The 13,247-nt window shown below is 40.0% G+C and overlaps 1 protein-coding gene across 4 annotated transcripts in view; it reads right to left on the bottom strand.

Annotated features, from left to right (window-relative positions):
• Positions 1-8,801: 8,801 nt before the first annotated feature.
• The window catches only part of golga4 (golgin A4), a 208,401-nt gene continuing 203,955 nt past the window's right edge, over positions 8,802-13,247 (bottom strand). For all 4 annotated transcript variants that reach the window (XM_028817450.2, XM_051935773.1, XM_051935772.1 and 1 more), the window contains one exon: positions 8,802-9,471. Coding sequence is in view for 1 of the 4 variants with exons in the window: in XM_051935772.1 (XP_051791732.1) it covers positions 9,457-9,471 (15 nt within the window). In the remaining 3 variants the exon portion in view is untranslated. The remainder of the gene's footprint in view (positions 9,472-13,247) is intronic.

A 13,247-nucleotide genomic window follows, 5' to 3' on the forward strand; every position in this document is an offset into this window, starting at 1 on the left:
CAATTGGGTTGTTAGTATTTTGGTGATCACTTGTATTTATTGGTGTGACTAGCATGGAATATAAAGACGTACTGCAGGATTTTATTTCTATTTTGGACCAAGCCTGTGTATGTTCGTCTATTTCTGTCCATGTCCAGGTTTTTATAGTTTGTATGTTCGCTGCCCAGTAATAAAATTGAAAGTTAGGTAGAGCCATGCCACCTTCTGCCTTTGGCCCTTGTAGGGTCGCTCTTTGGATACGTGGATGTTTTGAATTCCAAATAAATGAGGTTATGGTTAAATCTAATTTCTTAAAAAATGATCTATTGATGTATATTGGAATGTTTTGAAATAAAAAGAGAAGCTTAGGAAGGATATTCATCTTAACAATGTTCATTCTTCCAGCTAAAGTGAGACAAAGGGTTGACCATCTATGTAAGTCTTCTTTAATTTTTTCCATACAGACAGCAAAATGTTGTTGATAAAGAGCTTTATGTTTACTTGTGATGTTTACCCTAGGTATTTATACTGATCAGTGATGATAAAAAGGAAGGTGTCCAATCTAATATTGTGTGCTTGAGAATTCACTAGAAGGAGCAAATTGTCTTTTAGTCAAATTGATTCTGAGACCAGAAATATTTTGAAATTCTGTTAGTGATGTTAGGACTGCAGGCACAGAATTTTGTGGGTCTGATATATACAGTACCATATCATCAGCATATAGAGAAACGTTCTGTTCAAGTCCTCCTCTGATAATCCCCTTTATCTCATAAGCATTTTGACAGTGAACTGCCAGTGGCTCAATGGCAATTGCAAAAAGCAGTGGTGACAAGGGGCATCCTTGTCTGGTACCACACTCTAGTTTAAAGTATTCTGAATTAATGGTGTTAATACAAACTGAAGCTTCTGGTTTGGTATACAGTAATTTGATCCATGCACAAATGTTCAGGCCAAACCCAAATTTCTTCAATGTAGTGAAAAGGTAGTTCCATTCAATCATATAAAATGCTTTTTTTGCATCCAACGATAATAATATTTCTGGGGTGTTTGACTTTGTGGGTGAATATATTACATTAAACAGGTGTCGAAGATTGGAAGCTAAGTGTCTGCCTTTAATAAATCCAGTTTTGTCTTATTCTATTACCGAAGGCAGCACTTTCTCAATCCTTCTAGCTAGGACTTTGGAGAGTATCTTAACATCATTATTCAGAAGTGAGATTGGTCTGTATGATTCCTTATTTTGTTTAGATCATAAAACATGCTTAATACAGTCCTGGGGTCATTAGCATCGGTGCAAGATAGACATCAGTCCATACTAGGGCACATTCATGCAAACACTTCATTTGGAGTTTTTAACCACAAGGTTGCAGAATTTGAAGCATAAATGAACAAGTGAAGTGAGGAGTACATCAGGTAAACTGATTTGTGTTTCCTCTTAATTAAAATGACATATTTTAATACATTGTTTATCATGGCATGTTAAATGTTTGTCAGACATGCAATTTAGAATTTTAATATTAACAGTGTTAATGCTTTCTAGTGATGGCCGAGTTGTGAATGACTGGTTCTTTTTTAATGACTCCTTTTAGTGAGCACAAAAGATTCAATTCAGTGGAGCTCAACAGGCGTGCTATAACACACACACGTGATGTTGGCAGACTCTTTTGATTCACAAGACTGATGTTTAAAGTTCATGTGCTTGTACAGCCTGTTCACTTCTTTTATGACTCTCTTTCTTATCAGTTTGAACTTAATTATTTCCAGTGAACGACAAATTTGTTTCCAATTATTCTCTCATTCATCATACAACTACAATACAGGAAAAAACACATTTATTAGAATGTTATGAGCTCAAGTGTTCCCACACACAAAGGTCCTGAACAGTTCTAAGCACATCCACTAGAGGGGGAAATCCCATCAAAAGCCCTGGCTAGTATCACAGAGGGCATACAGTCATTATAATAAGATAATGAGAGTAAAACAACATGGAAAGCCAATGTTATCTAGCAGCCGCCTACTTTGTTTCTTGAATTCTGCCAAGGACATGTATGCCCCAAGCGGTATGGAGGAATTTACTCAATATCCTATCTGGCAAAGCAGCCTTCGTACTACCAGAACAACCACAATGACAGGAAACGCACCATGTTTTTCTTTTTCTTTTTTTTTCTGCTAATTTAAACACTAAAGGACTGGCAGATGCCTGAGGACTTAGTGCATAAAAACACTTCCGAACAGGAACTAAACTTCTTCTTTTTCTTCTTTCGGCTGCTCCAGTTAGGGTTTGCCACAGCGGATCATCTTTTTCCATATCTTCCTGTCCTCTGCATCTTCACATTCTGAAAATTGTCTGTTATATCTCAGCCAGGGTTCAAAGTCTTGTTTTATAAGCCATTTATTTATATTAATATTAATTTTATTAATGATCTACTGTAGTTTGCCTGTGTTATGTGCCATGTGTTTTGTGGGTGGTCCCCAAAGAGGTGTGGCCACCTGCCAATGACCACCAGGAACTGCCCTCCACCCTATAAATCTGGAGGGTCTCCCACATTTCCAGCTGTCTCATTTTGAATACACTCTGGAGTTAGTGAGTTCTTGCTGTTTTTTTGTGATTTATTTTGGATTTTAACCATTTTGCTCTTTTTTTTTTTTACTTCACTCTAAATATCTGTATCGGGATTTGTTTGTTTTGGATTACCTTTGTATTACAGGTCATTCCATTTTGCCTTTTGTACTCCATAGAGCTTTCTTTTGACACTGTGTGGGAATAAACTTTTTTATTTTTAAAAAAATTCCATGGGGCCCTTTTGGTGTCACGCCAGGGTTTTAATGGGATTTCCTCCTCTAGTGGTCAAGCTTTTTGGGACTCCCTGGTTTTTGACAATGACATCTGCTTTGCAAAACAAGACTTTACCTTTCAATGCAAATGTAATTTCCCATGAATCATTGGCTTATCGTGAAAGATGCTATAAGGGGCTGATTGACTGAAATCGTGTTATCTTAAGCACCTTGTAAATGTGATCACTGTGAAGGGTACAAAGGGGACGGTCTAGTCAGCATGTTCTCAAATGAAGAGTGTACAGGACAAAATGCCTGAAGTGTCGGATGGTTAAGTTGCATATGCTGTTCACGTTTATTGTGCAGTCCAGTTCTTACCAACTTATGCATGTGGCCACAACTGGTCATACATCAGCCTTGGAAGTCTTCCATTATCAAAATGCTTGCCGCACTGCTTCGAGAGTGTGTCCCACACACCTCAAGACACTCGTCTGTCCTGCAGTCAGTGGGTATAAAATAAAATGAAGACATTTATTAGAAATGAAAGTACACAATATACTTAACGCAATCTTAGCAGAAGCCACAGAAAAAAAGAAAGACGCCTTCACTTTGAAAAATGCACAAAATGTCGGGAAGGCAGTGTATGGATCTACATGGCCAGGAGACACATGGAAGGCAGCGTCAGTGTGTGTTGGGCATCTGAAACTGTACCCTCCAGACCACTGATATCCTGAAGAGAGAAAGCTGCTCAGTGACTTGTTTGGCACCTAACCTTGGGGAGTCCACAGGAGGTCTCATGTTCTCAACCCATTTATTGCCATGCTGCAGTCTCACTTCTTCTCAGAATGGACCCTGTAACCTCAGCATTTCTCTACAAAATTCCCTGATGCCAAAATGCTAAAGTTTTTCACCCCGTCAGCCTCCGCTGCTCTTTGATGGGTGACGGCTAAGGTAATGTAATGTCTGTAAAAAGTTCACTGTTGTGAAAACTTCCTTTTCTTATAGTATCTTTTACAAGACGCTGATTGTCATTGGTGCAATTGACCCAAGCAGTGTAGGTAGAAAAGCATGCGAGCTGGTGGTCAAGCTAAAAATAAACCCTCTTCAGACACCCATGTTTGTTTGCTGCGTGCAGAATTTAATTCACAAAAATAATTTGCTTCAGATGCTCAGACGTCATTCCATGCAGACATGTCAGGAGACACTAATGAAAAAAACATACGGCAGGAATGTGTAAGACGCCTGCGGGCTTTCTATGCTGCAGCACCCCACCTCCACCACGTCGGCGTGTGTCTCACTGTCCGCATCGGCCCTCAGTGTGACCACCCAGTCCATCCCGTGAGATTCGCCTCCATTCTCAGGACATTCAGTCAGTCCCGCTGTGCATTCCCTTCAAACTCCCACTTCAGTATTAGGCTGCTGCTTAAGGTCAGTCTGTGGCCAGGTAGTGGGCACTGCAAGTGACAGAACACACAGGACTAGACAGTAAAAAAACTTGCTGTCCATTTTGTGTAACTGCTTACAATGCCAAATTGAAAAGCTGCCATCAATGAGAAACACAACTGTTAAGAGTACAAAGCTGCTGGGAATGGGACAGACACACCACCCGGGCCACTCAGACTACTCTGGTCTCTACAGCCCTTTTAAATGGACCTCCCTCATTCAAGAAACAGAAAAGGAAGAAAATGTGTGGATTGGGGGTGGGGGTAGTTATTTTTAATGACACCTGGCACACAGGATGGCACACTCAGGACCCTGACCTTCTCTTGGCAAATGGCTCATTCCACCGAGGCCCAGTTCCACTTGGCCCCTGTCCGATATCAGATCCTAAATTACATTCAGAAAGCATCATGAGAGGCTTCCGACGCTTGAATCTAACAAATCATCAGGACAAGACAACACTGTTTCCACATGCAAAACAGACACTTGAAAACTTTGTTTTGGTGGAAAGCAGCTTTTGAGTTTGTCAGCGAGGTGAAATTCAAGGGAATGATTACAGGGAAATAACCAGACCATAAACAACACTCTGCGATGAGAGACGCTTGTGGCACTATGCATTTTAAATAAATAATTGGAAGTCCCAGAGCGTAGAGGCGCACATGGGAATGTGCATGTGTCGCTCTGAGGTTGATTGGGGTGTTTAGCCGATTGCACATTCACGTACACCCCCTTTGGGGCAAAAAAAAAAAAAAAAAAGGAGCCTGCAGGGTAAAAAATGAGGAGAAGCAAGGAAACAGAACCGTGAGTGAGAAGGCAGTATCAGGTGGGCCAAGCCAGTGTGAGGAAGAAGAGGCAGAGGAGTGAGTGATCGGTGCTCCTGGGGTGGATCATTCCCCTCTAAATTTATGGAGGAAAGGGGATGTTGGTGGTGTCTTTCCTAAACATCCTGAATACACTAGGAGAGCGTGGTGATAGATGGAAGGGCAGCCAGCTCTGAGCCGTCCAGCATATGCCGAGGGAGTCAGATTGATCCCTGTCAATCAATGCATTGACCTTTTAGTTTTCAATTTTCATTGATGTCCTTCCACTTGCACTCCAATAAGCAACCATCTGTAATCTCTTCATAATGTACACAATATATATATACATATGACAAAGTCCATTAATCCATTTTCCAAACCCACTTATCCTGAGCAGAATCACAGGGAAGCTGGAGCCTATTGCAGCTAGCATAGGGTGCAAGGCAGAAACAATCCCTGGATGGGGCACCAATGCAGCAGGGTGAAAACAACCTTACACACACACACAAACACACCGCCGCACATAAATGGGCCAATTTACCATTCCCAATTCACCAAAACTGCACATCTTTGGACTGTGGAGGGAAACTGGAGTACCCAGAGAATAACCACACAGAAACGGGGACAAAATGCAAACTCCATGTATCAAAGAGCTGGAACGTGAACTTTGACCTCCTTATTGCAAGATAGGAGCATTACTGTGCCGCCTGTACATTTTCAATAATGCTAGCTAGAATTCTAAACATCTTGCAAAGATAATGACTTTAATGGCTCCCGAGCCACATGTGCGAGTCTCCCAGTTACACCAGTGCTCCAACATTTTTACTATTCTCAGTATTTCAAAATTCAGATCTTAAAGGGTTAAACTGAAGGAAATTGGAAAGATCAGGAAATCCTTTCAAAGGGGAAAAAAAAATTGTTTACTTGGCATTTATCGATTCCAGTGGTAGTTGGGCCAGCTGCATACATGACAGATGTGGCAAGTTACAAGATATTAAGAGGAGGACATGGGGGGAACTGCAACACCAAAGACTTCCACGATGACCAGCTTTCTGCCAGCAGATTCCCAGAACTCAGCCTTGACCCTGACAAAATTTCATAGTGTGAGTGCACTTTACTCTGAATCAAATCACATTCCTAAGAAGATAAAATAAAGCAGCCTTCAAAAGATGGCGCTAAAATGTGCCAAATGGCTCGGAGGGATGACAAGCCAGTTTACTCCAACACAAGATAAGCACCGACTTTCACGGCATCAGGGGATTGAAAGCAGTGAGAAACAAGTGTAGAATTTCTGTAGACTAACGTGCAGACAAACAGATGCATTAAGGGAAGACAACAACTCCACAGACATGGATTTAGACAGGCTAGCAGTAAAGGAAAGATTATAAACTATTTGTGACTTCTCATCTTCTGATTTTGGAAAAGAAATGGCTGGCTATTTATTATTGCTGCTGAACCTCTCATAGGGTGCGTAGTGTATATTAAACATGACTCATATTTGAACACTCTGGCATAGTATTTCTGACTTGGAAGGAGGGACACTTTTCCTTGAACCAGCAATTAAGAAAATAGATGCAATTGAACCAAACAATATAGAGAGATTACATCTTGCCTGAAGAAGAGGCCTGAGTAGACGTGAAAGCTTGCATATTGTAATCTTTTTAATTAGCCAATAAAAGGTGTCATTTTGCTTGACGTTTCTCTACATTCATAATGGCTAACACGGTACAACACCCTAGTACTAATAAAATCATTGAGAGTTTGGGGGCTGTTGCAACAGACATGACTTTTTCAGAGAGATACTTTCACGTCCCACGAGATAAGACTTTGTGCTAAGAGATTTAACCATGGCTGGGGCTGAAAATAAAAGACAAAGAGTAGATGACAATGTAGAACATCGTAAAGAATTCAAAAACGTTGGCGCAATATACATGCAGAGCAAGTTAGAGATAATGCACGTACGAAAATTCGAAAGTCTCAAAAAAAATGATAGTAAAGATCACATTAGCGCAAAGAAATGGAAATTATTACTTGGTGAAATAACGGAACACCGAAAAGAGATTGAATATATTGTTCGAATTTAAACTTTAAATCGGAGACTTGTAGATCGTCTAATTTGTGTTACCATCAGGAAAAGAAAACAATAGTTTTTCTTCCCAATGAAGAGGCCTATCTGGGAGAAAAAAAAGTGTTGTTGTTTGGTGAAAGTGAAATCCACATATGCGAGCAACAGAGACGCGAAGCTGCCGGCGTATAGCCGGGGGGTTGGCGAACGAAACGAGCAGGGTGCAAAGCCCTCTAGTTTTAGCAAAAAACACACTCTTGTTAGACATTGTGAGAATACGAGGGTTGTCTGGGTTCCGCGCGGAATTTTATCGTTTGTCGAGTGTTAGCCTGTCGAAACCTGTTCTGCTGTGTAGAGGGATTGTTCAAGTGGTTGCTTGTTTTTGTTCAGATGTTTTGCTCCCTCTCTTCCTTCCGAATGAACTCGAGAAGCAAACAAATTGAGAGTGTGCAGCCGGTGCTAGCGGCGAAGTTCCCGACTCCGTGCGTGCGTGACTTTGGAGTGATGATTTTTTACGACTTTTCTGATGGTTTAATCCGCTCGGTGGAACGCACCATGTTTGCCATCTTTTTCAACATCGATGGCATTGTCGCGTCAATTCCGCTGATGGAGAGGAAAACTGTGACCTCTGAGTAGTACACCACTCAGTGCCTGCCTGACGTTTTTTCTGCGATGGCTAGAGGCTGGTCCAAGAACTTGCGAAGGTACTTTTTGCATCATGACAATGCGCCAGCCCACACGGCTAATGCGACGAAGCATTTCATTGAAGACAGTGGTGTCAACGTTTTGAACCCACCCCCCTACTCGCCTGATCTTGCACCATGTGACTTTTGGCTCTTCCCGAAGGTGACAGAACCCCTGCGAGGCCACAACTTCGAAACTCGAGAGGAACTGATTGCAGCTGTCAAAGAACAGCTGGACAACCTCCCAAAGACAGCCTTTCGCGAGTGTTTTGCGGCGTGGGTCAGAAGAGCCCAAAAGTGCATTGATGTTGGCAGTGAATACTTGGAAAATGTTTAAAAAGGATCGAAGTACATGAGAAAAACAGAAAAAAAAATCCTTGGCTACTTATTTCGAGTGATTCCGCGTGGAACCCAGACAACCCTCGTATGACTGGATAACTGACAGGAAGATTACATGACGCAAGAAACTAGAAATTTTTTTTCCATACACATTTAAATATTGTTTGCTGTTGTTTAGCACTGGCCCCTGTTGAAGCCCACTAGATCAGGAACGTTGTTGTCGGTTTTCCCACAGAACATGAGATTAAACATTTTTCAATACAAAGAACGAGGGGTAAGCAAAAGAAAAAAAGTATGTCTTTTGGGTGGAGTATTCCTTTAAGGCAGCATCAGGATTCATCCAACTAAGCAAAATTACACAGGGCTAAAAAAGAGAACCATTTTATCCTGAATAAGCTGGACAAGGGGTCATTGATAACTCCATAAGACTTTGTCAACACAATAAAGAGACATCTAATAATGTCAAAGTTGAAATTTCAGCCAAAAACTGTTGACAAGTCAGGGCAATACCTGGTTGCACATTACTCAGTTGTAGGTTTTATCCTGGGTAGATTTAAAATTTTTATAAATCCGTATCAGCACTGTTTAGGAAGGAATATTCCCTTTGGAGGGAGGCCTTCCACTCACCTTTGATTTTGAGTATAAGATGGCCTTCCAAGATTAGGCAATTCATTATAGTAACAGATCAAGTTATTATAAAACTGCAACTAGAGACACATATACTGTAAATAAAATCTTTATTAACTCTTTTCCAAATTTATTAACATAGCAACATTCACAATTTGCCCTATGTTACAGATATGTTATTTACAATTTACAGTAGAATATTTCTATGTTCCAGAAAATATAAAGTACAAAAGCAATGGTAGACAAACAAGGTACCTCAGTCCAGTGCCGTTTCCATAAAAGCCAAGGAGCAAAGAAGAGGAGAAGCTGTATAAATATCAGGTGAAAATGTTTATCATACAGGCTAATAGGCAAAACCTTCCACTTATTGCACAATCCATCCGACAGTACTCATTCAAAAAAGAAAAAAGCCTCCAAGTAAAATAAAATAATAATTATATTTAACCCAAACAAAAGTCTTAATTAACCACAGATTCCCAGAATAAATGCATGATTTGCTTTACTGATTACAGTATATTAATCTTCATGTAGAACAGTGACAAGGAGGCCATCAGCAGTTCATGGTCAGTTTACTAAGGTGATGGGCTACCTGGTCGGTTTAGTCTACTTGGTGATTTCTCAAAATTCATCAAACAAAAAGATAAGGTAGGTGGAAAAGGAAAAAGCCACGCTCCAATACACCAGCTTCAGGACTTGCAATGCATCTCTTCACACAGTCAAGTGTACACACGTTGTTGAGTCCTCATTATCAGCGCAGCCAGGTCTGCAAGAGACAAAAATAAACAATATCAGAGAAACAAATTGGAAAATGGTGACATTTCTTTGAGATGGACATGAAGTGTGCTACGGCTGTTACTATAGTGCAAAAGAGTTACTAGAAACACAAAGAAATGAGGTTAAGTCAGGAAAAGCAAAAACTTAATAAAAATGCTAAACTAGTGGTGGGATTGGGGTGGTGATTGGATGGGTGCACATTCATTTCCTTTCCACTCACCAAAGAGCTGGAGATATACCAAAAGGATAAATTTTCACTCATGAAGTACAGGAATGACAGGTTAAAGGAGGACTGTAGACAGGCCAGTTTATCGGGGTGACAAATCAGCTAATGGCGCTGTGCAAATAAATGTGGTGTCAGCACAGATTGTGGCTTCGTCCAAGACAAGAAGAAAACATTTTTTTCTCTTTCAAAGAAGTCACTATAGTTGAGTAGCTCAGCTGTGTATAACTAAAAAAGAAGTCACTGATAAAACTGTAGAAACAAATTGCTATCTCAGCCTGTTAAACTCATTCATTCATTTGAGGGATTTACGCTTCAAATACTGGATATCCGTTATTTATACTCCACCACTGGTAAACATCGTCTAGGGAGGCCAATTAAGATACAGAATTACATTTTTCAAGGTGTGTTCTAAAACGTGAAAGCTTTCATGCAACTGCCATACTCATGTTTTCAGTATGAAATTACCTGGTTACTTAGATCATATAAAATCAAAATCTACACCTCCACGGGCATTTTGCAAACAAGGACTCATTAGTTTAGCATCAAAACCAAAGGCTGATGTCACAAATAAGCCCTTACCCAACATGTGTGCAATTACAGCTAGGATTACAGAAAACACATTTTAAGTAATACAAAAACAGAAAATATAATGTAACAAATAATGATAAAACAAAAATGTGTAGTTTTTTTTTTTGCAATAAGCTGTAACGATGTGTCAGTTAATCACTATGTATAAAATATAAAAGTATTTGAATTACTAATGCTTTTGCCATAAAATGTTGATAAAGTACTCAATTAAGAATAATGCAAAATTTTTTTGAAGACAACAACCAATTAAGTGCAAAATTCAATTCAATTAACATTTACAAAATACTATTTGAGATGTGAGGCAACACGAAGTGGTAGCGCTACTGGAGACCAGGGTTCACGTCCTGGGTCCACACTGTGTGGAGTGTGCATGTTCTCACCGTGTCTGTGTGGGTTTCCTACCACAGTCCAAATATGTGCATGCCAGATAAATTGTAAACTGGCCCTAGTGTGTGTGTTCACCTTACGATAGACTGGCACCATGTTGAGAGGACTGCTCCTGACTTGTACCCTGTGCCTAGCGGGATAGGAAAAGCCCCCCACAAACATGCTCAGCATTTAACAGGATTAGAAAATGGTATGGTAAATGAAATGTGAAGATCCCCAAAGTACTATTATAAATACACAATTTTTTCAATTATTCAATGTATCTTCTATTCTCTATGTGACAAAATACTTAATACTTAAATAAAGTTATATCCTTAAAAAGCCCCAATGGCTCTGTATTGAATTCCTGATTAATTTTATAACTATCTCATTTCATAATTTCATCTCCCTTCTGTCAGGGAATCTCTTACTCTCCAATTTGCTTGAACTCCTTCAATTCCTTCTTACTAGTCATACCCTACATATCTTGATTCAGATTAGTATGTCTGCTCTGGTCTTTCTCAAGTGCTGTTATGTCAAAGGTCAGCTTTATTATTCCACAAAGGGAATTCATCTGGCCATGACCTCGTAAAGTGGAGATTAAAATGGGAAAAAAAAATGTCCAGACAAGGCCTCACATTTCTGGCAACAGCAAACACTGATGGACATCTTTACTATAATGTTGTCCTTTTTTTCCAACATGATTCCTAAGCCTATATTTCAAAGGATACTTTCAGAATAGGAAGAGTAGAATAGAAAACCTTTACTGTCACTGGGGAAAAAAAAAAAAAAAACAAAACAAAATTACGAGACCCACTCCTGCTGGGTACAAAAAAGCAAACACTACTTTTGTGAAGAAAACCCCACTACAACACATAACACACACAAGAACAACATAAAAATAGTATATATTAAAAAAAATGCTATTGCACTAAAGGATATCGCACATTTAGCCCAGTTTACAGATAACAGTATATTGTATTGAAAATATATGCAGTACTTAAAAAGAGGGCAGCAGCAGTATGTATGTATGAGTATATTTCCCAGCACTGATCAAAAATGGTTTAACCTGCATTAAATTTGCTTATTTTTACTCAATGTATTTATGGCCATTGGAAAGAAGCCATTTCTGGATCTGTCAGTCTGTGCTTTCAAAGATCTATAATGCTGACCGGAGGGGAGCAGTTGAACAGGTGATGACCAGGGTGTGAAATATCCTTAATAATATTTCTGGCACTGGTTAGATAGCGGGAGTGGACAATGTCTTTCACGGAGGGCAGACAGGAGCCTGAGATTTTTCGTGATGATGACTCTCTGGAGAGCCTTCTTGTCTTTTGCTGTGCATCCGGCGTACCATATTGTAATACTGTATGCCAGGATGCTCTCAATGGCAGAACAATAATATGCCACCAATAGTTTTTTCTCCAAATTGTTTTTCCTAAGCATTAGCAGAAAGTGCAGTCTCTGTTGCGCTTTTATGGCCATTGCTATGGTGTTCTCAGACCAGGAAAGGTTCCCTGGAATTTGAATGTGTGCAACCTTTCCACAGGGTCTCAGTTGATGTAGAAAGGAAACGATTCTGTGCTGTGCTTTCTGAAGTCCAGAATGAGTTCCTTGGTTTTTGTGGTGTTCAGTATTAACTTATTCACTGAACACCATTCTGTCATCTCCCTCTGCTGTGAGCCCTATTACAGTAGTGTAGTCTGCAAATGATAGTGTTTGTGGGATGGTTAAGGGTAGGATATGTGTACAGAGAGTAAAGTAGTGGGCTCAACACACAGCCCTGTGGAGATCCTGTGCTGAGCAGAACGGAAGAGGAGAGATGAGGGCTGAGTATAACCCTTTGTGGGTAGTTTGTCAGAAAGTCCTTTATCCAGGTGCAGATGGAGGAGGGGAGGCATAAGTCTGTCATCTTGTTTAACAATATGGTAGGGATTTCTGTATTAAATGCTGAACTGTAGTCTACTGTACGAAGAGCAGTCTTACATAACTCCCTCTTTGGTCTACATGGCTCAGTGTAGTATGTAGTGAGATAGCAATGGCATCTTCAGTGGACCTTTTTCATCTGTAAGCAAATGGATGCTGGTCGAAAGTGGGTGGGAGGCAGGATTTAATGTCCTGTAAGGCCAATCTCTTGAAGCACTTCATTCTTACCAGCGTGAGAACAACCAGTCTATAATTATTTAAGCTCTCTGTGGCTATTTTTTTTTTTAGAGAAATGGATGATGATTGATGATTTCAGGTGGGGCACAGTAGTTCCTGATGGCTGAAAAAGATTATAAATCTTCATGAAGACACCAACAAGCTGGTCAGCACATGCTTCGAGTATCTTCTCAGATACTCCATCAGAGCCAGTGCAGTGGATTATTTGGGGCAACACTAAACTTACTTATACACTGTGTAAGCCAAAGTGAAGCATTTAATGCTGTAAATAGGGAATACATATGGTTGTTTTGTTTTTTAAAGCTTATGTTTTGGACAATGATTTTTGCTGCACTACTGTATTTAATATCAGACTCAGGCAAGATGTGCCATTTGTTTTTGAAGTATGTTTCATGTTCCAAAAATCTTTTACTTCTACAGTA

This window comes from Erpetoichthys calabaricus, chromosome 13 (genome assembly GCF_900747795.2).
Source record: "Erpetoichthys calabaricus chromosome 13, fErpCal1.3, whole genome shotgun sequence".
NCBI classification, from domain to species: domain Eukaryota; kingdom Metazoa; phylum Chordata; class Cladistia; order Polypteriformes; family Polypteridae; genus Erpetoichthys; species Erpetoichthys calabaricus.